Consider the following 27,577-nt stretch of genomic DNA (forward strand, 5'->3'; position numbering starts at 1 on the left):
GAAGTTCACTCAATGGCCATATTCAGGAAAACTTGAGAATTTAAGAACTATTTAAAAACAACTATGTAGCTTACATTTTAACCGCAAAAATACTTGGGCTTTTCTGAAAGTGGGGATAGGAAGACATCTATGTCTAACTGTATATGCAGTTAATCACTTCTAGGAGTTTTTCCTGCCTCCATTTTTGACAATACCGCACAGGGACACTCATTCCGCGGTTCCCTTCTAAACTTCTTGTATCACGTTCACCTGGAGGGGCTCTTACAACGCAAGTTCCCGCCCTTTCCCCCGCCAGGAAACGGACTCCGTAAGTCTTGGGCGGGGCTAAGCACCTGTATTTTTAGCCAGCAACTCAGGTGATTCTCACGCTAGTGAAAGCCACTTACTTTGGGGAGGGAAGTACCCCCTATTCAAGAAGCCGGACTTCCACAGTCAAGACAGTTGCGGGTGGAGACCGGGCACCTGTGGTTTGGTGTGTCCCCCCCGCCGCCCCACCCTCCGCCCCACCACGCCCCGGGCGATTGTGATGCCGGGTGAAGCGCGCACCAGCTCCCAGCGTCTGCGCCCAGGCCAGCGCGAGAAAAGGCGCTAAGGTGGGTTTCCCGGGTGGGACTCTCGGCCTTTCCCCGGCCTCCTCGGTGGGAGTCCCGCGCGGACGGACTCGGGTTACGCCGCGTCGCTCCCCGATCGCGGAGGCCGCGCTGTACGCAGGGTTTCCCCCGAGCCGTTCCGCTACCCCGGTTAGCAGCTTTCTCTTCCCCTCATCATCCGGCCCTCTCGACGCGCATCCGCCCCGCCCTGCTCACCCCCAGGCCGCGAGCGCGGTGCACGCGGAAGGGGCGCGGGGCGCAGGCCGAGGCCCGGGCCCCCGGTCACCGCCGCCGCGGTCCGGTTGGCGCGCGGACCTCGGCCCCCGGCTCGCGCAGCCGCGGCTCCGTCAGGCCCGGCCCCTCACCCCGGCCGCGTCTCCACCAATCGCCGGCCTCGCCCGCCGCCGCCGCACCTGCGAGGAGGAGCCCGCGCGCCTCCGCCGCAGCCGTCGCAGCGTCTCCACCCGGTTCCGCCCCCATCGCGGCGCCCCCACATCTTCCGCCGCCGGCGTCTGGCTCCCCGCAGGCGAGGAGCGGAAGCCGCTATCCTGAGGCGGAGTTCGGGGCGCCGGAGACCCGCCGGCTGCTTAGCCGCAGTTTCCGGGCAGCCGCGGCAACGGCGACGCGCGGGGCCCTGGCGTCCCGCGGACCCCGCGACCCCGGGCGAGTGGGCGGGCGCCCGGAACGGGCAGCCCAGCCGGGGCAGGCAGTGGCGGCGGCCGTGGCGGTCGCGCTCTGGCGCCCCGTGCGCCGCGCTCCATGCCGGTGTGGTGCTGCCGCTGCTCCCTGGCGGGTCATTTCAGGTGACTTTTCTGGCGGGGAGCGGAGGGGATGGGAGCAGGAGGAGGGTGGAGCGCTTTCCGGCTCCGCGGCCGTGCCGGGGCCGAGATGGGTAGACGCCGGGCGGGGTTGGGGTCGGGACAGGTCCAGCGTCGGGACCGGTCCGGGGTGGGGGGCGGGCGCCTGGACTGAGCTGCCTCCCGCCTCGGCAGCCGCTTCCTCCTGGTTCCTGCCTGATCCGGGTTCCCGCCTTGGCAGCCTCTGCTTGGGGGCACCTCGCTCCGGGGTTGTGTGGGGGGGGGGGGGCGGCGGTGGTGGACTACATTCTCCTCTGATGTCCCCCTTTTCCTCCCCTGGACCGGGCCAGTCACGGGGACTTCGAAACCGGCTAGACCCGGAGCGAGTCGGTTACTGCGACCTGAGACTTCGAAGTAGTGCAAAGTTTGAGTGAAGGGTTGCGAAGGTTCCTCCCTACCCCACCTTTAAATCTTTATATATTTTTTAAAATAAACGTAATAATCTAAGTTACTGCGTTTGAAAGGAGATAGGAAACTGTTTTAAATGTGATGGTTTGGTTACAAGTAGGTGCTAACTTTGTTCTAAGATGATTGTCCTTTTAAGTGTATATTATAGAAATTTGAAATAGGTGGCGATTCAGGATTCGCATTATGGGAAAGTTCTTAAGGGTGATGAGGTTAGTGCATTTTAAAATAAAAGTGAGAATATGTTCTCTTGTACAGTTGGCAGACACTTAAGTCAGTTATTGGGAGAAAGGCTAAAGGCACTTGGAAGTGGTTTTAACCCTGTGGTGGAAAAATGTTAAACTTAGCGAAGACTTTAACAAATTACCTTACTTCGTTTGTATGAATGTGCTAGAATAATGATGTGTAAAATTTTTCTCAAAATATGAAACTCAGATCAAGAGTTTTAAAATTGGATTTCATAGAATTTAAGTGGCCATGAACTTGCAGGTAAAGAAAGGTACAACTGCTATTTTTGCTAAACTTTTAATGAAAATCGTATACCCTTCAATTATGAATGTAAGCGTCAAGTCAAATAGTATTTGTGACCTTGTCAACAGTAAAATTCACAAATACTTTCATATCACAGTTGCACATATCTGGAAATACTGTATGTTTATTTCTTCAAAATTACAGTAATTACACATCACCAAACTTGCTATTTAATACAGTAGAGAAATGTAAATAAACATGTCATAAGTTTACTTTTTATAACTCTATTTTAATGTAATTGGTTTCCTTGTAAATCCCATGTATCTTTTATGTGTGTAATAATACTATTCAAGGAAGAGGTTCAGGTTTCACCAAATTACTAAGGAGTTTAAGACAAAGAGAAGGTTCAAAACTCCTGTTTTAATAGCAAAAGTCCAGACTTACCCAGCTTCTCAGTGAGTTTTGTAGGGTATTTTAAATTCTGGATATTAAAAAAAAAATGTTTTATGTAATAAACTGCTGGATTTTAAGTTTTAGGCAACTTTGTTGACTACTTGACAGATACCGGTTTTGGGAGTATCAGATCCACTTGGAAGAGTTTTAGAAAACAGATTCCTCCAATGAAAACTTGTTAAACTGAAGCCCCTTGAGAAATTAACATGCCTTTAAGAAACTGCTGTCTAAATGCCTTTTGACATAGTTGCTTTTGGTATAGTTGAACTCTTAAGGACACAGGTTGGGATTCATATCCATTCAGCAAACCCTAGGTTACGGATACCACATGCTTACCACTTTGTACAGAAATTTGGAGGAGATAAATACAAAGTAGTTGGTATGTTTTGATCTTGAGGGATAAAGAAAAACAAGCCTTGCTAGCCAAAAGATAAAAATTTTGATTAATAAACCTTATTTCTGTTGTAAAAATAGCTATGCTGTAGCTCAGATTTAAAAAATAAAATATTTAAGACCTCTTCTTAGGAAGGTGTTTATAATTTACTTGTGCTATTTTTTTCTTTTTGAGCAATTTTATTAGGAACAAACCTGTATATTTTGACTCTTGTACAATACCTGAAAGGAATAGGTATTGTGATATCTGTCCACTGACTTTCCAACTGTCCACTCACTGTTCTATACCTACTGTTTCGGAAGATGAACAGTGTGACTGACTTCCTTTGTGATGTTAGAACCTTTTTTTCATAGAGTAGTATGAATTTGGTGACAATTTAGGATCATGCTTCCAAAGACTATAAAAATTCAGATACTAAACCATCTCATTTGAGTTTAAGTCATCATTAAAAGAAGTCTTGCTAGATGGGAGAAAGTCTTTGTTACCCAAAGTTTATATCTGTACCATTCTCTTAAATTTGTTTCAAGACTGGGTTCTAATATTTCAAGAACAAAAGGTGGAAGTTCTTTAAAATCTTTTTAAATATCAAATAGTCTTTATGCCTAATAGGGCAACTATTTTTGCATGTGTATAAAGTGCTGTTTACTATTTCCTGAAATGTAATAAAATGCTTTCTAACTTAGTATCCCAAATAAAGGAAAAGTAGATTTTTTATTACTCAAAATACTTGTTTTAAATATAACATTGGATCAAGTTGGATATCTCAAGTAGAAGTTGAAACTATTCATAGACCTGTGATATAGTATGAATGTATTATAAAACATGTGCAGTGATATGTGAATTATAACTTAGGCTCTGAATTATTTAGAAAGAATACTCACCAAGAGACGTTTGTTTCATTGTTGCTTTATGCAAAACCAGTGAACCATAGTTTTGTTTTTTGTTTGTTTCTCGATTCTGTTTTTCATCAATGTTAATCTTTATGAAACTTAGACCAAATACCGTGCAAGTTTATTATAAATAGTTTATACCAATATTTAGGTCATATACCATTATATACATACCAGTTTTATTATAGATTATATACATACTGTATATGTACAGATTATACTAATGACCAGTAGAAAATCAGATCTAATTACTTGTATAGAGAATTTAAATAAGCTAAAACTTTGGCTCTGTGAATGTACTAGAGTCTTGAGACTAGAGGTAAATTGCTGGAGGCCCACACACAAAACCTACTAGACTAAATGAATTAAGCAACATTGGAGAATACAAGATCAACATAAAAAAAGTAATGAACCATCTGACAGTGAAGTTAACAAAATTCCATTTACACTAGCTTCATGAAAAATGAAATATTTATTCCTAAGTCTTAAGACTTGTACACAGAGGGCTGCCTGGGTGGCTCAGTGGGTTAAGCCTCTGCCTTCAGCTCAGGTCATGATCTCAGGATCCTGGGATCAAGTCCCGCATCAGGCTCTCTCTGGGCAGGGAGGCTGCTTCTTCCTCCCTCACTTTCTCTCCCTCTCCCTCTCTGCCTCCTTGTGATCTCTCTCTGTCAAATAGATAAAATCTTTTAAAAAAAAAAAAAAGGGGGCGCCTGGGTGGCTCAGTGGGTTAAGCCGCTGCCTTCAGCTCAGGTCATGATCTCAGGGTCCTGGGATCGAGTCCCATGTCGGGCTCTCTGCTCAGCAGGGAGCCTGCTTCCCTCTCTCTCTCTCTGCCTGCCTCTCCATCTACTTGTGATTTCCTCTCTGTCAAATAAATAAATAAAATCTTTAAAAAAAAAAAAAAAAAAAAAGACTTGTACACAGAAAACGATAAAACATCATTGAGAATAACTAAAGGCCTAAATAAAAGGAATCCCATGTTCATGGATTGAAAAAACCATGTGTTAATTAAGATGGCAATATTTTTCAAATTGATCTATAAATTTAGTGCAGTCTTACCAAAATCCTAGCAGACTTTGTTTTTCAGAAATGATAAGATCCTAAAATTCATATGGAATTGCAAGAGACCCAGAATAGCCAAGACAATTTGAAAAGAACAAATTTGGAGAATTCCCACTCCTAATTTCAGAGTTTACTACAAAGAAACAGTAAGCAAGACAGTGTGGCGCTTGCCTGAAGATATTAACATAGATCGGTGGAATAGAACTGAGAGTTAGAAATAAATCCTTATGTTTATGGTCAGTTGGTTTTCCATGGGATCACGAGACAAAGGGGAAATAACAGTCTCTACAACAGATGATTCCAGGACAGATGGATATCCACAAACAAAAGAGTGGAGTTGGACTCTTACCTCAGACATCACATGTGTAAAAATTAACTCAAAATGGATGAAAGTCTTAAATCTAAAAACTAGAACAATAAAACTTACAGAAAATAGGAGTAAATCTTGGTGATCGTGGATTAGGGAGTGGTTTCTTTTTTTTTTTTTTTTAAGATTTTATTTATTTGTCAGAGAGAGAGCACAAGCAGGCAGAGTGTCAGGCAGAGGCAGAGGGAGAAGCAGGCTCCCCACTGAGCACGTAGCCCAGTGTAGGACTTGATCTAAGGACCCTGGGATCATGACCTGAGCTGAAGGCAGCGGCTTAACTGACTGAGCCACCCAGGCGTCCCAGGGAGTGGTTTCTTAGACACCAAAAGCACAGCAGCAAATATCGAAACATTTAAACTTCTGTGATTCAAAAGACAAAGAAAGGGACAGACCACCCACAGAATGGGAGAAAATATTTGCAAATCATATATCTGAAAAGGAGCTTGCGTTCTACATATATAAGGAATTTTTAAAGCTTAATAAAAAGCCCAGTTTGAAAGTGGGTGAAGACTATTTCTACAAAGAAGAAAATACAAATAGCTAAACATCATATGAAAAGATGCTTAGCATTCTTAGTCATTGGGAAATGCAGGTCAAAACTGCAGTGAGATGTCATGTCACACCAGTGAGGGTAGCTAAAAAAGAAGTTGAGTGTTGGTAAGGATGTGGAAGAGTTGGAACCCTCTTATATTGCTGTGGGGAATGGAAAATGAACCAGCTACTTTATTATTTTATTTTTTAAAAAGATTTTACTTATTTATTTGAGAGGGGGAATACAACCAGGGGGAGCAGGAGATGGGGAGAAGCAGGCTTCCAGCCGAGCAAGGAGCCTGATGCGGAGCTCGATCCCAGGACCCTGGGATCATGACCTGAGCCAAACAAAGGTGGACACCTAATGACTGAGCCACCCATGCGCCCTGATCCATCCACTTTAGAAGACAGTTTGCAGTTCCTTAAGATGTTAAACAGAACTTATGACCCAGCCATTGCATGTACTCCTAAGAAATATAAAAACTTTGATCCCCACAAAATTTATGCACGAATGTTCACAGCATTATTTGTATAGCCAAAAAGTGGGAACAACTCAAATGTTCATCGGTTTGTGAATGAACAAAATGTTTTCTATCTCTACGGTGGAAAATTACTTAGGCATGAAAAGAAATGGAAGTACCAATATATTCTACACTGTGGATGAAGATGAAAAACATGCTAAGTGGAAGAAGCCAGACACACAAGGCCACATAATGTGTGAGAGTTTCCATTTACACGCAATTTCCGTAACAGGCAAATCCAACAAGACCAAAAGTAGATCAGTGGTCACGAGTAGCTGGAGGGAAGGGAGAATGGGGAATGAGTTTTCATGAGTACTATAGTTTACTACTAACTAGTTTACTACTGTTAACTTAACCATTTTTAGGGTGATCATATTTTTCTGGAATTAGTAGTGGTTGCAAAACCTTGTGATTATACTAACAACCCTGAATTGCACACTTGAAAAGGAGGAAATGTTTGTTAAGGTTTGAAGGAAACATCTCTTTGATGAACAAAAAGTTTAAGTGATGATTTTTAATTTTTTTTTTTTTTTTAATTTCCCGGGTTAATGGGAACAGCAGCCTTTGAGGTGGGGATATCTGGAAGAGACTTAAGATGAGGTGTGCATCTTCTGAAAAAGAATTGTGGCCTTTACAGCCACCACAATATCAGTCAGGTCTGGGTATCCAAAAGGACTTTGATTAGAAGCATCCAGAGGAAACCAGGGGACCTGTCCTCACCACACATTCAGAAGAAATGTAAGAAATAGGCCCGAGTATAATACACTTGTTTGTGTTCAGTTGCCAAGAAGCAAAGCAGGCTGGGTAACTAGAATACTGGATCTGCTCAGAGAAGTAGTTGGAATGATCTGAAAGGAATGTGTTGAGCGTAAGATGCTTCTTTGAGGAGCAGGCTTCATTGTGAGGAGGGGCTTTCTCTAGTAGACCTATCCAAAGGGTATCTGATCTGACCCCAAAAGGCCATGTATTGTTAGAGGAGTCCAAATATTTAGGGTAGAGTTACTCTTCAGGAAAGTTCTGGCCCCAAAGGCCACATATTGTTAGAGGAATCTAGATATTTGGGGTGGAGTTTATACCTTCTTTAGGAAAGCTGTCAGCATATCCTGGAGAACTCTACTCTATCGTAGGGTAGACTGGAACCTTGGGAGGTTAGAGAGAAGCAGAAATTTTGGTCTCTGCCCAGTTCTTTACATTTATCATTCTCCTCCAGGATCTGTGAGTCCTATGAAATAACTGATCCGTCTCATTTTTATCATTTTGTGAGTAGCAGTAAGCATACTCACCCATAGTTGGTACACAGTTTAATATTTCCAGATATTGGCTTGCTGCTGACTATATAAAGATGAAAAATAATTTGGGGATTCTGTTCTGAAGTAATCTCTGGTGTAATGCCGAACATTAGCTGTGCTCAGAGGCTACTCCGTTTGTTTCATGAGCATGTCAGAATGCTGAAACTAGTTTCTAGGGAGGCAACTAGGAAAGAAGGTAGATTGGAAATAACATAAAGATATTTCCAAGTTTCAATATCTGAGAACTAACGAGATGTATAAACCTTATTTCTTTTTACCAAAATACACAGTTTGTAATACATAAGTACTATTAGCCATTTCTTAAAATATGATGACTCTTTTGTTCCAAATATACCACCTCCAGTGCATGTATTTTTTATATTAGTGAGAAAAAAAAAAAAAAAGAGAAACTAGCCATTCCTAGGAAATCTCAGGGAATTATAAAAATCCCCAATACAGTGCTTTCTCTTTGGTTTTTAAAGATAGCTTCTTACTTAGAACTTGTGTAGACTTGTCTACGTGGTACTACAGAGACATCAGCTAGCTCTTTAGGATTTTTGACATTAAAAGTGGTACAGGTTGACAGGTAAGCTAAGCTACTAATTTGAAAGTATTAATCAGAAGAATTTCTTTTTCTCATTTTTATGGAACTATTCCATATTTTATGGCCTAAATAAAATCTGAATAAAGACAGGTTTTTATAAAGGTTGTATTGACTAAATCTCTTCTTTTTGTTTCATGTTTCATTTTTTCTTCTTCTTTTTTTTTTTAAAGAAACTATAGTGACACTGAAACCAAAGGAGAGATTTTTAATTCCTTAGTGCAATATTTTGGTGATAATTTGGGGCAGAAAGTTAAAGCTATGCCATTAGTTGAAGAAACTTCTTTACTAGAAGATTCATCAGTGACTTTGCCTGTGGTAATTATAGGTAAGTACTACATTTTAACTTTTAAAATTATAATCCCGATGCTTACTACTACTATATATGCATAGTTACATGGCACAAGTTCTTAGGATTGTATTGAGAAGTAGTCTTGGGTTTTTTGATATGCTTAAGTAACCAATAACTGGATCTTTATCTGTTAGTAGATTCTGTGTTTGAATGTAACATTTTTTTCACTGAAGAATTGATACTGCCCTGTTGTGTTAAAATACTGTTAGTTGCGTTAATTATTATGATAGTGTCATGGCAGTGATTATAACCAGGATTAGTAGAGCCCATACAGAGCATTCTGTGTACATTATGGGATTACACCTTTCAACCCTAGAGCCCTCTGTTGTGGAGTAAATACCATCAGGGCAACTCAGAAGTTGAGTAACTTGTGCAAGCTAGTAATGGGTTCTCAGTTTAATGAATGTTACTGTGCTCTGCTGTGGTGTGTACAGTGACCTTAACCATAATTCTGTCATTATATATCCTTTGTACCACCTCAACATATAGGCATAGAAAATACTAAAAATTAAGCTATTAATGCAACCTAACTACTTCAGAATTACAGATGTTTTTATGATTTTGTTTTATTGCATGTTTTTAACTTCCTGTTACTTAAATCTTGCATCTAATATTCAAACTTTCTAAGACAATTACTATGATGTGAAGCAAGCTGCAGGAAAGAATTATGGGGCATAATATGCATATAGCATCTTTATTTTCTTTGAAAGCCTTTTTTTTTTTTTTAAAGATTTATTTATTTGAGAGATTACTGTGCATGTGTGAGGTAGGGAGGGGCAGAAGGAGAGAGAATCTCCAGCAACTCGTTCTTTTAGTCTGGGAACAATGACCCGCTGAGCATGGAGATCAGAGTGGGGCTTGATCTCAGGACCTGAGCCAAAACCAAGAGTTGAACGTTTAACTGACTGAGCCACCCAGGCGCTCCTGATGCCCGCTTTCAAAGTTAACAGGAAGGAGAGAAAAGTTCTGTCTTTTTTTTTTTTTTTTTTAAAGATTTTATTTATTTATTTGACAGACAGAGATCACAAGCAGGCAGAGAGGCAGGCAGAGAGAGAGGAGGAAGCAGGCTCCCTGCTGAGCAGAGAGCCCGATGTGGGGCTGGATCCCAGGACTCTGAGATCATGACCCGAGCCGAAGGCAGCGGCTTAACCCACTGAGCCACCCAGGCGCCCCAAAAGTTCTGTCTTTTGACATACGAGGGATCCAGTAAAGGGAGGGAGGGAGGAAAAGAGGCAAGCGTGGTTTCTAGCTTTGTTTTTAGGGGTGATGATAGAGATGATGGTATGTGTAGTAGTTCACATTCAGGGTAACTTGGGACTAGACCTCGTGTTCCATTTTCTCATTTTTGCTCGACACTGGTTTTTCATCCTGAATGAGTTGTCATGAGTCAGGGAAGCCTCTTCTGTTCTAGCTGGCTATGGGAGGGTCTGAAAAGGAAGAAGTACCATCATCTCTACCTGCCCACGTCACTCCCCCCAAAACAATCTGTGTTTTGCTTCAACTAGCCAATGAGTAGCTTAACCCAGTGCACGTGGGGCTGTGACTGCTGGCAAGAGCACTCCATCAGAGCAGAGAACTAATTTCCTTGATAGATGTTTTCTGTTGCTGTCATAACAAATTTCCACGAACAGGGTGGCTTTAAACAATGTACACTTATTATCTCACTGTTCTGTAGGTCAGAAGTTCAACCCTAGTGTCTGTGGGCTAAAGTCAGGATGTCAGCAAGACTGCATTCCTTTCCGGGGTCTCCAGGGTAGAACATTTGTTTGCTTGCCTTTTCCAGTTTCTAGAGGTTACTTACATTCACTTCTTGACTGCTGGGCCCTTTCTCCATTTCCAGAGTCCACAGTGTTGGTTCTCTCTTAACTTTCTTTCATTTTTCCTTTTCCCCTCATCAAAGCTGAGAAAGAGTCTCTCTCTCTCTCTTTTTTTTTTTTTTTTTTTAAATTTCTAATATGGTGGGTCTCTTTTTTTAAGGACTTGTATAATTAGATGGTGTACCATCTAATATAGTACCTTTATAGTCCAGGTACTCTTCCTATCTCACAGTCCTTAATTTACTCACATCTACAGAGTTATCTTTTGTTATATAAGGTAACACTTTCAGCTGCTTGGGGTTAGGATGGGGACAGTCTTTGGGAGTGAGGGAGCATTCCATCTGTGTGTTTATTTGCCTTTGAACTGCCCATTTTTATTTTTTGCCTTTGTCTGTTGAGTGTTGTTTCTTTTTGATTTAAGGAACTTCTCTTAGTTTTGGATTCTAAATCCTACTATTTTATATTTATTTAATATTTAGTTTAATTAATAGATTTTATTTTTTAGAGCAGTCTTCTACATGAAAATTGAGTAGAAAGTACAGAGAGTTCTCATACACTCTCCTTCTCCTGCCACCTCCAGTGTCCCACATTGGTGCGGTGCATTTGTTGTAATTGATGAACCTCTGATTATACATTTTATTAGGTAAAATCTGTAGTTTACATTAGGGTTCACTTTTTGTGTTGTACAGTTCTGTGCGTTTTGCTGAAGTGTTATGTATCCACAATTAACAGTATCCTATAGAACAATAGCTTCACTGCCTCCTAAAAATCTTCTGTGGTCCATGTATTTATCCTGTCCCTCAACCCCCAACCCCTGGCAACCACTGATCTTTTACTCTCTGTGTAGTTTTGATTTATTTAGAATATCATATTTGTGGAATTACACAGTATGGAACTTTTTCATACTGGCTTCTTTCACTTAACAGTATGCCTTGAAGATTCGTCTAGGTCATTTCATGGCTTGGTAGCTCAACTCTTTTTTATCACTGAATACTATTTCATTTTTTGGATGTTTGAGTTTGTCTCTGCACTTTTTGAAGGATATTTTGGTTGCTGACAGTGTTTGACAATTAGAAGTAAAGCTGCTATGAACATGCATGTGTAGGATTTTGCATAGCCATTGAGTTTTCAGCTTATTTGGGTAAATACCTAGAAGTGTGATTGTTGGGTCATATCATAAGATTCTGTTTAGCTTTTTAAGAAACTGTTAAACTGTCTTCCTGAGTGGCTGTATCATTTCGCATTCCCAGTAACTATGACTGAGAGTTCCTGTTTCTCTAAATCTATGTCAGTATTTGGTATTGCCTCTGTTTTGGATTTTAGCCATTTTGAAGGGTGTGTTTTCGTACCTCATTGTCTTATTTGCAGTGCTATAATCATACATGATTACATTACATGATTACATATATGACATGCTTACATGTATTACATACATGATTATATTTCAAATGTTTATTTGTTATCTTGTATCTTTGAAATGTCTGATCAGATCCTGTGTGCACTTTTTAATTAGATTATTTTCTTATGGCTGAGTTTCAAGAGTTCTTTGTATATGTTATGTTTTGCAAATATTTTCTCCCAGTGTGACTTTTCGCTCTCTTAAGTATTATCTTTACAGAGCAGAAATTTTAAATTTTAATGAAGTCCTGTTTATCTATTTGTTTCTTGCACATATGATCCTGCTTTTAGTGTTTTATTTAAAAACTTAGTATCAGTTGCAGGTCACCTAGATTTTCCCCTATTTTATCTTCTAGAAATTTAGAATTTTGTGTTTTGTATTTAGGTCTGTGATGTGTTTTGAATTATTTTTTTTTGTAAAAGATAAAATGTTACTATCTAGACTTCATATATTGGCATGTGGTTGTCCAGTTGTTCCAGTACCATTTATTGAAAAGATTGTCCTTTCTCCATTGGATTGCCTTTGCTCCTTTGTCAAAAATAAGTTGACTGTATTTGTGAGAGTCTATCTCTGTGCTCCCTTCTGTTCCATTAATTTGTCTACTCTTTAATAATTTCCATACTGTCTCATTGACTGTAGTTTTATGGTAGGACTTGAGTTTGGGTGATGTTGGTTGTGACTTGCTGCTTCAGTATTGTGTTTGTAATCTATTATGGGTCTTTCGCCTTTGCATTCAAACTTCAGAATTAGTTTGTGTTCACAGAGTAACTTGCTGGAATTTTTACTGGATTGCATTGAATCTGTAGATCAAATTGAGAAGAGCTGACATCGTAACAGTATCAAATCTTTTTATTCAAGAGCATCTATTTAGATCATTGGGTTCTTTGATCATAGTTTTCTGGTTTTCCTTGTATATATCTTATATGTGTATTTATCATCTTAAGTATAAACAGTTGGATTCATATCCAACTGTGTGTGGTTTTGTGTGTGGGCACATGCACAGATTAAGCAGTATTGTATATTTAATTTCAGATGCTGCCTGGTCATTGCTGGTATATAGAAAAGATACTGGCTTTTGTATATTAACCTGTATCATGCAGTCTTGTTCTAGGAGTTTTTTGGTCCATTCTTTGGGATTTTCTACATAGAAATCATGGCTTTTATCAACAAAGAAGTTCTTTCCAAAGTCTGTATTTTCTTTTATTGCATTAACTATGGATTCTGTCATGGTATGTGTTGAGTAGAAATGATGGGAAGAGACAACCTTGTCTTGTTCTTGACAAAGCATCTAGTTTTTTACCATTTAAGAATGATTGTTAGTTGTAGGTTTACTGTAGATACTCTTTACCAAGTTGAGGAAGTATTCTTCTATTTGAGTTTGCTGAGGTTTTTTATTTTTTTAAATTACGAATAGGTTGGGGCGCCTGGGTGGCTCAGTGGGTTAAAGCCTCTGCCTTCGGTTCAGGTCATGATCCCAGGCTCCTGGGATCAAGCCCCACATCAGGCTCTCTGCTTCCTCCCCACTTTCTCTGCCTGCCTCTCTGCCTATTTGTGATCTCTGTCAAATATATAATTAAAATCTTTAAAAAAAAAAATTACGAATAGGTGTTGGGTTTTGTTAAATGCTTTTTCTTTATCTTTTTTTTTTTTTTAAGATTTTATTTATTTGACAGGCAGAGATCACAAGTAGGCAGAGAGAGAGGAGGAAGCAGGCTCCCCGCTGCGCAGAGAGCCCGATGCGGGCTCAATCCCAGGATCCTGAGACCATGACCTGAGCCGAAGGCAGAGGCTTTAGCCCACTGAGCCACCCAGGCGCCCCTTTTTCTTTATCTTTTATCTGTATCGATACTATCATATGGTATTTTTATTCTTTAATTTTTGTCTCTGTTTTGATTCAGGGAAACTCTTTGCCTCAGATCTTAACTTCCAGTATTTCTCACTTGTTTTTAATTTTTATGAAGAAATGGTTTACTTTCCTTTCAGTCTGTTTAAAGGCTTCCCACTTCAGTATTGTAAGTAGAAGTAGTAATCCTTTTTCTGATATTCTTGGATTTTACGTTTCATATTTACATCTTTGAGCTGCTTTTATTTGGGGCACAAAATATTAGAGAATGGAACAGAATTTTCTTCCTGAGGCTAACAGTTACCCCAGTTGGATTAGATTTTTGGTAGATGGAGATAATAGAGAAGTGAAAACCTAGACTAAAGGAACCACAGAAATGGAGGTAGTTCACTGGGGTTCAAGAAAAAAAATCCAGTTTGGCTTTAGTTTAAGCATATAAAAGTAGAGGAAGATGCTATTAGGAAATGGGTCTGGAAAGATGATTGAGAACAGAACACGGTGAGCACCGGGTAGTCAGAAGCAAGCAATTAAAGTTTCCAAGTGGAGGGAATAGTATGATGAGGACCTTGTTTTATCAAAATTTGTCTGAATGTAAATGTGAAATGATTTTGGAATAGGTGTATCTTAGGACAAACAAGGGACTTTTTGTCTTTTGAGAGTAAAGGATTGACACTAACAAAGACAGCTGAATGGATATAGTGACTAAATAGATTTAGGATCAGAATTTGATTAATTTAGGATTTTGTTCGCACCAAACTTTTGAGAAGGGATGGGATTTAAAGGAGAGGGCACCTAAATGAAGGAACCCACGAATATGTGTTGAACACACTGTGATTAAATTAGTAGTAGTTCAACTAGGTGGAGTAAATAAGTGGCTTATGGAAATGTGGGATGTATTTTGGGCAAGGGGTCAGCGTACAGGTGTAATTCAGGGTCAGTAGCATATAGACTTAAAGCTTCAAGTAGATGAGATTCCCAAAAGAAAACCGAGAAGACAAAAGTCAGTATCTTATGAATACTTGGTTTTAAGACTTTAGAGAAGGAAGACAAATAGGTAAGGGAGAAAATGCATCTTTGAGAAAAGCCAAGGAATAAGAATATTAAGACACATGATGCACCTTTTTTTTTTTTTCCCCAATAGGAAATGGACCCTCAGGAATTTGCCTTTCTTACATGTTATCAGGCTACAGACCATATTTATCATCAGAAGCAATACATCCAAATACAATCTTACATAGTAAATTAGAAGAAGCAAGACATCTTTCCATTGTTGATCAGGTATTTCTTACATGTCAATCTTTTGTTTTGTTTTGTTTTGAATATTCAAACAAGGTTAGTTTTCTACTTACATAAGCATTGTATATCTCAGTTGGAAATATGTTCTGTCAAATTACTTCTGTTTATTTAACTGAGTTGATGAGAGCAGAATTTCCCAAATTATTTCCTGGTGGGAGTTTTAATAGGTGCTCTATGTTCAGATAAGTTTTGGAAGTGCCGCTTTTTGTTACTGGAACGTTACAGTAGACATATTAAGGCATATTAATGTATTAAATGCACCTTCAGGAGTTGCAGTAAAAGCGATCTGATTAGTTTTGTTGAAATCCAGTCTTTTCCTATATTCATTTGACCAAGAATCTATTAAGCTCTCAAGGAACATCACTGTTTTATAGAACATTATCCGGGAAATGCTGGATTAGAGTAATGGTTTTCACTTTTGTAACAGCTGAGGTTTTTTTTTTGTTTGTTTTTTTGCTTTTTTTCCTTCAAACTCTGCCTTCTTTCTTTCCCTTTTTGAAAAATTCATTCAGGACTTAGAATACTTGTCTGAGGGCCTTGAGGGCCGATCCTCCAATCCAGTTGCAGTCCTTTTTGACACACTTCTTCATCCAGATGCTGATTTTGGTTATGATTATCCATCCGTTTTGCACTGGAAATTAGAACAACATCATTACATTCCTCACTTAGTTCTTGGTAAAGGTCCACCTGGTGGCGCTTGGCATGTGAGTATGTTTTTCTTCACAGTTTATAGTGCATGTGAGTTATATGTCATCTTGATAAGACCATTTGAATGTTGAAACATTATGATATATAATGCTATCATACATTATATATGTTTACCACACTTTTATCTGAGAATTTTAATGTCATTCAATAAAATATATTTTATATTATCAGACATTATAGAAGTTTACCAAATTTTTATCTGAGAATTTTAATGGTGTACAATAAAATATGGGTTCCTAGAAGTTAAACCGAATTTGATTACTAGTATAGTCTTAGAATAAGCTTAGCTTCTCTATACTATTTTACACGAACTATATAAAAATATTTCAACAATGTTTTACATAGTAAAAGTTTTAAATTCATATCAGACTTTATAAAATCTCACACAGTGTTTCATACCAGTACCCATTATTTATATCTTAAGTGAAAAATAGATTGTAAAAGGAAGAAGTATTAATATGCTTGGGCTGCTATAATGAAATAACCTAGACTGAGTGCCTTAACAACAGATATTTATTGCATGGTGTAGAGGCTGAGAAGTTCAAGATCAATGTGCCAGCCTGTTCAGCTTGTGTGAGGGCTCTTTTCCTGGTTTGCAGATAGCACTTTCTTGGGCGTGCTCCTTCCTCCCTTCCGCCCCTCTTCTAATAAAGCCACTAATCGCGTCACGAGGGCACCACCCTCATAGCCTCATGTAGACCTAATTACCTCTGAGAGGCCTCATCTCCAAATACCATGACACTGGGGGTTAGGGCTTCAGCGTATGGATTTTGGGGGTGACACAAATTCAGTTCATGGCAAGGGTTAAATCAGAGAATTGATTAACATAAAAATTCAGTGCATTTTGTTAGGGGTCAGGAACTTAATAATTTTTCTTTTCTCCTGTCCTTAGTCCTTAGTATGGCATCTGGTGTGTAGTGAGTGCTCATTTGTTATATAAATAAATATTAAATACTTTTTGCTGTTTTATGAATAAGGATTTCATCTGAATTTTTTCTATTTTTTTTTTAAAGATTTATTTATTTATTTATTTGACAGACAGAGATCACAAGTAGGCAGAGAGGCAGTCAGAGAGAGGAGGAAGCAGGCTCTCTGCTGAGCAGAGAGCACGATGTGGGGCTCGATCCCAGGACCCTGGGATCATGACCTGAACCGAAGGCAGAGGCTTTAACTCACTGAGCCACCCAGGCTCCCTTTTCATCTGAATTTTAACATTAAATATCAGCTCTGTAGTAAAGACTTCAGTTGAATATTCCTATATTAGTTCAATGCTGTATGTCTAAATAGTTATTTACATTTAATAAGTGACTGTTTCAGTGTACTTATGGGACTTTCCAACTCCTTTCTTACTCTTAATTTCTTTAATGGTAAGGGATAGCAACTAACAGTATCTATGCCTTTTGGTGTTTATATTTGTGCTATTAGTGAGTAGCATTGTTAAATGGTATTTCTTGAAAAAGCCATAATGTATAATACTTCTCTAAATTCCTTACGATTTTTTGTACTTATATTTCTTGCTTAGAAAAATGTACAGACAGTAATCTGTGTTATTTCATTTTTTCCACTTATGTATAGGAAAGTTGAAGGATAGATAAGCCCTGATTACTAAAAACACATTTGAATCAGTGGTAAAGCTGAAATATACTTGAAACTTGCTGAATTTTTCTCATGCATCATATAGGATATCCATTAGAATAGGGATATAAATAAATGATATTTTAACTATTGTCCATTTTCAGGCATCACTTCTATGCAGTTCCCTGACTCTTCCAGGCATAATTATTTATTCCCTCTCACCTCTGCATTCCATGCCTTAATCTTGAAGCTCTTGACTGTGGTTCTATGTTTAGACAGCCCTCTCCCCTGCAATGCTTCACATACATGCTAGTTAACCTCAGTTATAACTCAGGATATAAGTTCCCTAAGTCATTTGTCCTCTTCATAGTCCTTTCTGTATAGTTTTCTACTTCTCTTGTGGTCAAATTTCTCACCGCTCTCCCCTCTTCCAGACTTTTTATAACAGTGTTCCCCTAAAACTCCATTTGCTAATAAACAAAGCTTTTGTTTACTCTTAACCATTTCAATTATATGCTGCTTTTACTCCCTTCCTTGAAATCTTGCTTTCCTGAAGATTTTCTTGCTGCAGCCCCCTGAAGCGGAGTCTCTTCACTTCCCCATGGCCCCATGTCCGTCAGGTTGAGTAGTGAGGTTGGGGTTCTCTTTATTCTCCATCGCTCTTCTGTCAGAGTCCCTGTTCCTTTGAACAGGTTATGTCATCTTCTTGCTCCTCGACCATTCCAGATTGTCCCCCTGTTTTTGAACCTGAAGCACCTAAGTCATGGTTTTCCATTGTATCCAAGTTTTCTTGTCAACTTGAGTACCTTTACATGTATGACACAGAAACAACACCTTAACTTTTCATCTCTTAATGTGTTCATTCTCAGTAATCTCCTCTTCCATTCCTCCTTAGGTACTAACTCCAGTTGGCTCCACTGTGACTGCTCAGTGAAACCGAAATTTTTAGATACCTTACTTGATGATCACAACTTTTTATTCTTCCAGCTGCTTCATCCAGTTACACTGTACCTAGTCTTCAAGCACAGAGAGCTTGAGGCTCTGATCTTAACCTCCTTACCTACCCAGCTTAGGTTCTGTAGTCTCTTGACCCATTGTCCTGCTATCACATGGGTTTGGCCAAAGAAAACAATTTATATAACTGTCTACTTTATCTTTTCCCATACTTAAGCTATTAAACATTGTCAGAAAAAAAAAAACAAAAAAGTTTGTACAGCTGTGAAAAGTATTCTTCAGCCTCATTTGGGTCTTGAACTCTACTTGGTAATCCTTTGCTGTTTCCTTGTTAAATATTCTTCTCAAATCTCTGTCCTCTTTTTGACTTTCCTACTTAAATACTCTTGATTCTTAGAAAATAGTATCCATCAGGATTGAACTTCCATAATTTTATGCTAAAACCTGCAAATGTATCTGCATTTGTGCTACCTCTTTGTTTCTTATCCCCTGTTGCTGTAGAAGTGGTATCACTTCTATCTAAGACTAACCTTCAGCTGTGTTCAGGACCCGTCTTCTCTAAGGATTTCGCTTATTTGATTTTCCCCTTCTTGTATCTTAAGTTTCTCTGGCAGCTCCTGTTTACCCATATATAAATACACTAAAATTATTTTCTACTAAGAAGTTTTTATGTGTTAGTTTATCTGTATTCTTTGCTTTAGAGCCACCTTCTTGAAAAAGTTACCTATCCATTATTATTATTAATTTTTAAAGATTTTATTTATTTATTTATTTGAGAGAGAGACAGAGATAGCGATAGCACAAGCCGGGGAGGGGAGGGAGAAGCAGGCTCCCCACCCAGCAGGGAGCCTGATGCGGGGCTCAATCCCTGAACCCTGGGATCATGACCTGAGCTGAAGGCAGACGTTTAACCAACTGAGCTACCCAGGCACCCCACCTGTCCGTTATTTTTATGCCTTTACCTGCTGTTCCTTAGCTGACTTCACTCTAGCTTCTGTCACTGCCTGCCTTTTTAGCTTTTTATAGGTTGATAACTTTCTTTTTTGCTCAGTTTGATGGTCTTAAACTTTATCTTTCCTGACCTCTGCAACATTTGACAGTGATGATACTACCTCTCTTAGATTCTCTGAACCTTTCATCTCCTGCTTTTCTTCCTGTTAGTCACTCCTTTTCGTTACCTTGTGGAGGCTTCTGTAAACTCTGTGCCAAGCCATGGTCTTGGCTTTTTATACTCTTCATTCTCCCTGGCTTGTCTCTTATACTTTAGTGACTTGCATATGAATGTTGAGTGACTCCCAAATCAAGATCCCTGGCCCACATTGCTTTCTCTTACATAGTCACCTAAATACCTTCCCTTTATTATCCTATAGGTGTTCTCAACCTCAGCATGCCTACCTAACCAGTCATCTTTATCATCAGATTTCTTCCTTTCCTTACCGTGGAGTAATGGCACTGGAATGTAGTTACTTAAGCCAGAAACCTTCTTTGATTGTTCTTGCCTCACCTATTTCAAACCAATTATTTTATCTTCTCCGTTCTTTCTCATAAACACACTGTGAGTCCTTTCACCCCACTTTGCCCCGTCATAATTGTAATTGGCCATCATCATCTTTGACCCAATTACTGCAAAGGTTTCCTACTCTAGTCTTGTCTTCTTGAGTACAATCTCTATACCAAAGCCAGAGTTACCTTTCTATAATAACACCTTTGAATGTTACAGCCATGCATAAAACCCTGTAGTTGCTTCCAGTTCATCTAATGAATAATATGCGCACTCATTATTAATGTATTTTACCATAGCCTGGGTCATCTAGCCCCTACTTGGCTTTCTTGCTTTACTGCTTTCTCACATTCCATGCTCCAGAATATTCTTTCTGGGGTTCTAGGTTCATGCGCAGGCTGTAGATTCACAGGACTTCTTTTGTACTTATGGTTATAGTTTATACAGTGAGAGAATACAGATTAGAATCATTAAAGGGAAAAAGTTTAGGGAATGAAGTCCAGGAGAAACAAGCTTCAGTTTCTAAATGGCCATTTTTAGTGGAGTTGCAGGAGGCTACACTTAATTCTCCCAGCAGTGATTTGTGACAGCATGTGCAAAGAGTTGCCAATCAGGGATGCTTACCGACACCTTGGTGTCCAGGATTTTCTGGGTGGCAGTCATGTAGAAAAGCAGCACCCATGTGTGTGACTCCTCTGCCTCCCAGAGCAAACACTGCTATTTAACATAAATCTCATTGTTAAGATAAATTTACAGTCACTGTACAGTTGCAGGTACAGCAGGGCCCAAGGCTTCTGGCATACAAAAAATCAAAAGTCACTCATTGGGTAGAGTATTTCAAGAGCTCAAGGGTTGTTTCCTAGGAAGCAGCCAAAAGCCAGTCCTAAAGACAGGCCTTTCTTAGTAATATGCACAGTTTAAGCAACCCACGCCTGTTAATACTTTTCTGCATAAGGCTGAACTTTTTAATTTCTGGAAGGACACTGCTGTTCTTTCTCTTTTTAAAACTCACATAACATCTTTATTCTGCCTGGAATACTTTCCCTAATGGTACACTCCTCACAGCCCACTTATGTCCTTTAAGAAATATTCTTCTCTTTCTGTATGCCCTTAGTACTTCTGTCAGGTTTGTGTCCCTTAATATACTATAGTCTCCCTGAAAGCAGGCACTCATGGCATAAGGAGGACAAGGAAGACTAGGAGAAAAATGAAGAGGTCCAGGGACCAGGGCTCACAACTAACTGGGAGAGGTGGTGCTGTGGGAATAATGTTTAGATTATTGAAGGTGGAATATATTAGTGCCTTAAGGGTTTTTTTTGAGTTTCAGATGAGACAGTTATGGCTCCAGATAAGTTCTGTATGTAATACATTCTTAACAGTTTCCCTTGTGATGTTTTCCATCTTCTTGGTTCACATCCTGGTATCAGGCCCAGTTTGCCTCAAAGCAAGTAGCAGCTTGCCACCTTCTCCCCCATGGGTTTACATACTGTCACAAATAATAGGCTCTGTAAGGCCCAGCACATAGTGCTTGGAAATGTTAGTCATTAATAATAACTGTAATAATAAGTACCATTCCCAGTACTGAGTTGTATTGAAGCAGGGCAGGAAGAGTTAAGAAAAAGCCATAGCCTAAGAGAGTTGGTTGGAAGAGATCATTGAGGTCATCGGGACAGGTGCTATTGGCCCTTGGGCTTTTTGTTGCTGTGTAGTAAGCAAAGCAGAAAGAAGTAGGACAGGGGAGTTTGAAGGGGTCACTTTCTTAAGCCAACATTAGCTTGAGCAGTGAGTCTGTTCTTAATCAGGTAACCACTGCTTCTTTCCCTAGTCTTAGAAAAAGATGTTGCTGTTATCCAAACCAGCTTAGACTTTGTAATTATAATTGATGGAGGGGGGAAAGCTGTTTTGCTGTGCATTTCTTTAAAAAAAAAAAACTGTTAGGGACACCTGGGTGGCTCAGTTGGTTAAGCAGCTGCCTTCGGCTCAGGTCATGATCCCAGCGTCCTGGGATCGAGTCCCACATCGGGCTCCTTGCTCAGCAGGGAGCCTGCTTCTCCCTCTGCCTCTGCCTGCCATTCTGTCTGCCTGTGCTCGCTCTCTCCCCCTCTCTCTCTCTGATAAAGAAATAAAAATAAAATCTTAAAAAAAAAAAAAAAAAAAACTGTTAATATTAAAATAGATATATATCTAAAGTGTTAGAAATTAAGGAACTTTTTCCTTTTGTTTATTTATTTATTTTTTTAAAATTTATTTATTTGACAGACAGAAATCACAAGTAGGCAGAGAGGCAGGCAGAGAGAGAGGAGGAAGCAGGCTCCCCACTGAGCAGAGTCCCATGCGGGTCTCAGTCCCAGGACCCTGAGCCAAAGGCAGAGGCTTAACCCACTGAGCCACCCAGGCGCCTCCTTTTGTTTAAAAAGTGAAAATACTAACTTGTTCCTGTAACATATTCTGTGTCTGGATTATATTATTATAGGCTGAAGCTATTAACATTGTGTAGGCATCTGGAAATATTGTAAACTTGTTTTATAAGTATGTAACTTTATGAAAGGAATATAGATCCTACAGAATAAAAGTATTTGTAATTTACACAACCATTTAGAACTTCTTCTGCTATCCTTATCCAGACTCTTATAGTGAATGAAGATGGATTTGGTTTTTTAAAAATCCATGTTACTACTTACATGTGTTTGTGCATTTTTTATTCAAACAGAATATGGAAGGTTCCATGTTGACAATCAGCTTTGGAAATTGGATGGAGCTACCTGGACTTAAGTTTAAAGATTGGGTATCTAGCAAACGAAGGTAAAGATCAAACTATTAGAGTTCTTTGATGTACAGTGGGAAAGTCTGTCGGTAATTTCAAAATATTTGTGATTCTGTCTTAGAGGAATAATACAGATTTATGTGTCTTTCAGATAAAATCTCTTTGTAGCAGTGATCATGAGCTAATTTCCATTTAGAGATGTTACAAAACAGATTGCAATGTTCCTTTGCTTTTGTTAATTATGGATTTATCCCACTTTCCTATTAAACCACTCTGCTTAGTTTCTCATTTACCCACAAATTCTTTCTACACTTACTTACTTATTACCAGTTGATATACAAGTTTGTATATGGATATCTCATGTATATATACCTACAATATTTGCCTTTCAGAGTAGAAGAGTATATATGATTAATAATTTAGAACGATGGACTCAGCCAGAATCTGTGATGTGATTGGTTACCCTACTGGGTACTATAGAGGTAAATACTTATTAAGAAATGTGAAAATAGAAGTAAGTAAGATGAAAGCTCTACTTGGAAGAATACAAGTTTACTTGGGGAAAAATACCTAAAATTTAAAAAAGAGAAATAATAAGAAAAGCCTTATTTTCAAAGGATAGTAGTATTAAATTAGATAGGAATTGCTAATACAGAGAATCTGATTTGCTCAGAAACAATAATGCAAAGCAGGAAGTTAACCTTAGTTAGATTGGGAGTGCTTGACTTCCTGTTAGAAACCATATGACTTCATAGAAATTATCCTTAATTTGAGAAGATTTAAGGAGAGCAAATTCAGGCCAGGGTGATCATTGAGATTAAACCTTTCAGATACTCCTTTTTTTTTTTTTTTAAGTTTTATTTAAGTAATCCCAACACCCAACATAGGGCTTGAACTCATAACCCTGAGATCAAGAATCACATGCTTTTCTGACTGAGCCAGCCAGGCCACCCCCCTTTTGGATTTCTTAAAAATGAACCTTTTATGGGTTTAAAATGAAAAGTAGTAAAGTCAGGCAAGTTGTACAAGTTCTTGATTTTCATAAGCAAGCAAGTGAAAATTGCTCAACATTCTTCCTTTTGTGATATGGGTAAAAAAGGGGAAGCTTTATGATTTTGTTTGTTTTGGTGCTAGAAGTGTTCATCCTTTTACATTGGGCACATTGTATATTGGAAGTAATTTGTGAAAAAGAATCTTGTTATTAAATATTGGCTTCACTTCCTGCCTTTGTGTAGTGTTGACTTCTAGACCTTAAGAGACTGATTCTTGAATCCTGACTCTCTAATTTCTAGTGTTGTGAACATGGTCAAGTAACTTAAACTAGCTGTTAATTTCTTCATTTATAAATGGAGATTACAGTAGGAGTAACTACTACATAGGATTTCTGTGTAAAGTGAGAGTTAACATTTTAAATCTTAAATTTTAAGAAAAACCTTTATGAACTTCTTCCATTTATAATTTGTAATGAATTATGTGAAATTATTTGATATGTCTTTACTGCTACTTATTTATAATTAGGGCCCAGGGTTTAGGGATACTAATGCCTATTGCTTTAAAGTTCAAGTGGAGGGGCGCCTGGGTGGCTCAGTGGGTTAAGCCGCTGCCTTCGGCTCAGGTCATGATCTCAGGGTCCTGGGATCGAGCCCCGCGTCGGGCTCTCTGCTCAGCAGGGAGCCTGCTTCCCTCTCTCTCTCTGCCTGCCTCTCTATCTACCTGTGATCAATCTCTGTCGAATAAATAAATAAAATCTTTAAAAAAAAAAAAATAAAGTTCAAGTGGAAAATGAAAGAATCTGTTCTTTATGAAAAGAGTACATTCCTATATTTATAGATTTCTTTATGAACAGGAAAACAGAATGTTTTATGTACTTAGGATCTGGTCAGATTAGCTACCTTTATGAATAAATAAATGAATCAAAATGTGGAAATACAGACTTTTACAGTCTATCTCACAACTGTAAAGAATTCAGTCTACATACTATTCAGTCTACATCCTGTAACAGATTGAATTAGATTGTAACAGATTCTACATGTCTAGTATATATAATTCTTAAAGATAATATATATGATCTTGACATGATTTTTTGTGACTTGCTATTTTCCCAAAGTCTGAAAATTCAGATCAGTCTTCTGAAAAAAACCATCCTGTGTCTATCTGTGCAAGGCACTGGGGAAATAGGTGCATTAAAATACAGTCTCTACCCTCATGGGACGTCTATTGATAAAACTAATTCTTTAACATTTTCTTTTAAAGATTTTATTTATTTGACAGAGATTACAAGTAGGCAGAGAGGCAGTCAGAGAGAGGAGGAAGCAGGCTCCCTGCTGAGCAGAGAGCCCAATGCGGGGCTTGATCCCAGGACCCTGGGATCATGACCTGGGCCAAAGGCAGAGGCTTTAACGCACTGAGCCACCCAGTTCTTTAACATTTTTAACCAAAGAAAAAAGCTTGCTTTCTTTGTAAAAGGATAATTTATAGCTAAGACAGTCCAGACGAGTGGAGCAGGAATAATCATGAAAACTAATACAGTACTCTCCTCATAGAATATTTTTCCTTTTCCTTTTTTTAGGAACCTAAAAGGAGATCGAGTTATGCCAGAGGAAATAGCTCGCTACTATAAACATTATGTAAAAGTCATGGGTCTTCAGAAGAATTTCAGAGAGAATACTTATATCACCTCTGTATCAAGACTCTACAGAGATCATCAAGATGATGATGATGGACAAGACGGAAGTATTTCAACACAGCATTTACAGATAGAGAAATCTAAATTTGTCAAGAGAAATTGGGAAATCAGGGGTTATCAGCGAATAGCCGATGGTTCCCATGTTCCCTTCTGTCTCTTTGCGGAGAATGTAGCTCTGGCAACTGGAACACTGGATTCTCCTGCCCATCTGGAAATTGAAGGGGAAGATTTTCCTTTTGTGTTTCATTCAATGCCTGAATTTGGAGCTGCTATAAGCAAAGGAAAGTTGCGTGGCAAAGTGGATCCAGTGTTAATTGTAGGTTCTGGGCTTACTGCAGCTGATGCAGTACTGTGTGCTTACAATAATAATATTCCTGTGATTCATGTATTTCGCAGACGAGTAACTGATCCAGGCTTAATTTTCAAGCAGCTTCCCAAAAAGCTTTATCCAGAATACCATAAAGTCTATCATATGATGTGTACTCAGTCATATTCTGTAGACTCCAGTCTTTTATCTGATTATACCAGCTTTCCTGAGCACCATGTGCTTTCCTTTAAGTCGGACATGAAATGCATTCTTCAAAGCCTCTCTGGATTGAAAAAAATATTTAAGCTCTCTGCGGCAGTAGTACTGATAGGTTCTCATCCCAATCTGTCTTTTCTGAAGGAGCAAGGGTGTTACCTGGGCCATAACTCAAGCCAGCCAATCACATGTAAGAATAATCCTGTGGAAATAGATGCATACACCTACGAATGTGTTAAAGAAGCCAACCTTTTTGCATTGGGTCCTTTGGTTGGAGACAATTTTGTTCGATTTTTAAAGGGAGGGGCATTGGGTGTGACACGCTGTTTAGCTACAAGACAGAAAAAAAAGCATTTATTTGTTGAAAGAGGAGGAGGAGATGGCATAGCTTAAAGTGAGTTTATAAGTAATTTATATGGACAGTTAACCATTAAAGATTTTTCATAGTGGTTTTGCAGTGTACTAGCTTGAATTTTCTGGACTTGAATGAACTGGAAGAGAGCCTCAAGCTATAGTAACTAAAGTTACAAGAACTTGGTGTCCTGATTTATATTGTATCAAAGGTGTCACTGTCAGACAAATAGAAACACTGCCAATTTGGTACAGTTTAAGCTTTCACTTAACTAAAACATTCTTTTCTTCCAAGACTTACTTTTTGTGATCATTTGTGGTTATGTTTGATTCCAAAATCTTATAGCCTTGAATAATCTATAAAACCATACAGTATATTAGGCCAGAGCATCTCTACTATACTTTACGTCACCTTGCTGCTCAAGGGTGGTCTAAAGACCAGCATTAGCTTCATTTGTAGCTTGTTAGAAATGTGGACCCTCAGGCCCCACAATATAATTATTAAATCAGAAACTGCATCTAATGAGATCCTCAAGGATTATGTATGCTTAAGTTTGAGGCAACTAGTCCAAAAGAAATTGTGATGTAAGTTATGTATGCTGGGAGTGGACAGGGTAGGAGGCATTTATAACTCAGGTTTAATTTATATTGTATTATCAATTTCTATAAATCTAATTTATTACCAAATATGGTATTTTAAGAAAATATTTTTATTGTTGAAACCTTGATAAGTACTTCATATTCTTAGCTTCTAATAATTTAAACAGTCCAATAATGTTGGCATACACTTAAACATTGAGGAACCTGCCAAGATACTTTTGGAGATTTATTCTCTAACTAGCCTAAGAATCTAATTTGCAATTCAATAAATTGTGAATGAAACTGCTTATCCCTGTGTGAATATTGAGTTACTTTCTGTCATTAAAACTAACATTTGGGCATAAATACTTCTAATATTATAATACTGTTTGGTTATTGCTAGAATTATTTAAGGTTAAATCTTTTTTCTATTCCCATGCTGATTACTTTGAAATCTGTTCATTGGAGATGACATAGTAGCTTATCCTATGGTTATTTATTGAATTACATGCCTTGTCTTCATTTATTTAGATGTGTTTAATGTCTGTATTTTCACAGAGGTCTTCAGAATTTGTAGTGTTAGGCAAAAAACTGATTTCTGAAGTTCTTCATGGCAAATTGCATTTCTCAGCCTTTTTTTTTTTTTTTGGTAAAATTTATTTAATCTGGAATGTGTTTATTGAATGTTTTTTCCTTAATATAAAAAAACTATAATGTCCATATTTTGCTGTCCAATTGCAGTGTTACATACTTACAGGACCATAATTCACCTTAAAACATCAAGGTTTATAAGAA

General features: G+C 38.7%; 1 protein-coding gene across 3 annotated transcripts; it reads left to right on the forward strand.

Annotated features, from left to right (window-relative positions):
• Positions 1-337: 337 nt before the first annotated feature.
• Positions 338-27,577, forward strand: OSGIN2 (oxidative stress induced growth inhibitor family member 2). Of its 3 annotated transcripts, none has more exons than XM_032315644.1 (6): positions 338-593; positions 8,608-8,762; positions 14,987-15,123; positions 15,654-15,845; positions 22,590-22,681; positions 25,213-27,577. In XM_032315644.1, the coding sequence occupies exons 2-6, from the start codon at positions 8,696-8,698 to the stop codon at positions 26,243-26,245; spliced, it is 1,521 nt and encodes a 506-aa protein (XP_032171535.1). In that variant the 5' UTR covers positions 338-593; positions 8,608-8,695; the 3' UTR covers positions 26,246-27,577. The 3 variants fall into 3 exon arrangements, with proteins under 3 accessions (XP_032171535.1, XP_032171534.1, XP_032171536.1); XM_032315643.1 differs by lacking the exon at positions 338-593 and adding an exon at positions 1,254-1,393; XM_032315645.1 differs by lacking the exon at positions 338-593 and adding an exon at positions 6,350-6,740.

This window comes from Mustela erminea, chromosome 16, assembly GCF_009829155.1.
Source record: "Mustela erminea isolate mMusErm1 chromosome 16, mMusErm1.Pri, whole genome shotgun sequence".
NCBI classification, from domain to species: Eukaryota; Metazoa; Chordata; class Mammalia; order Carnivora; family Mustelidae; genus Mustela; species Mustela erminea.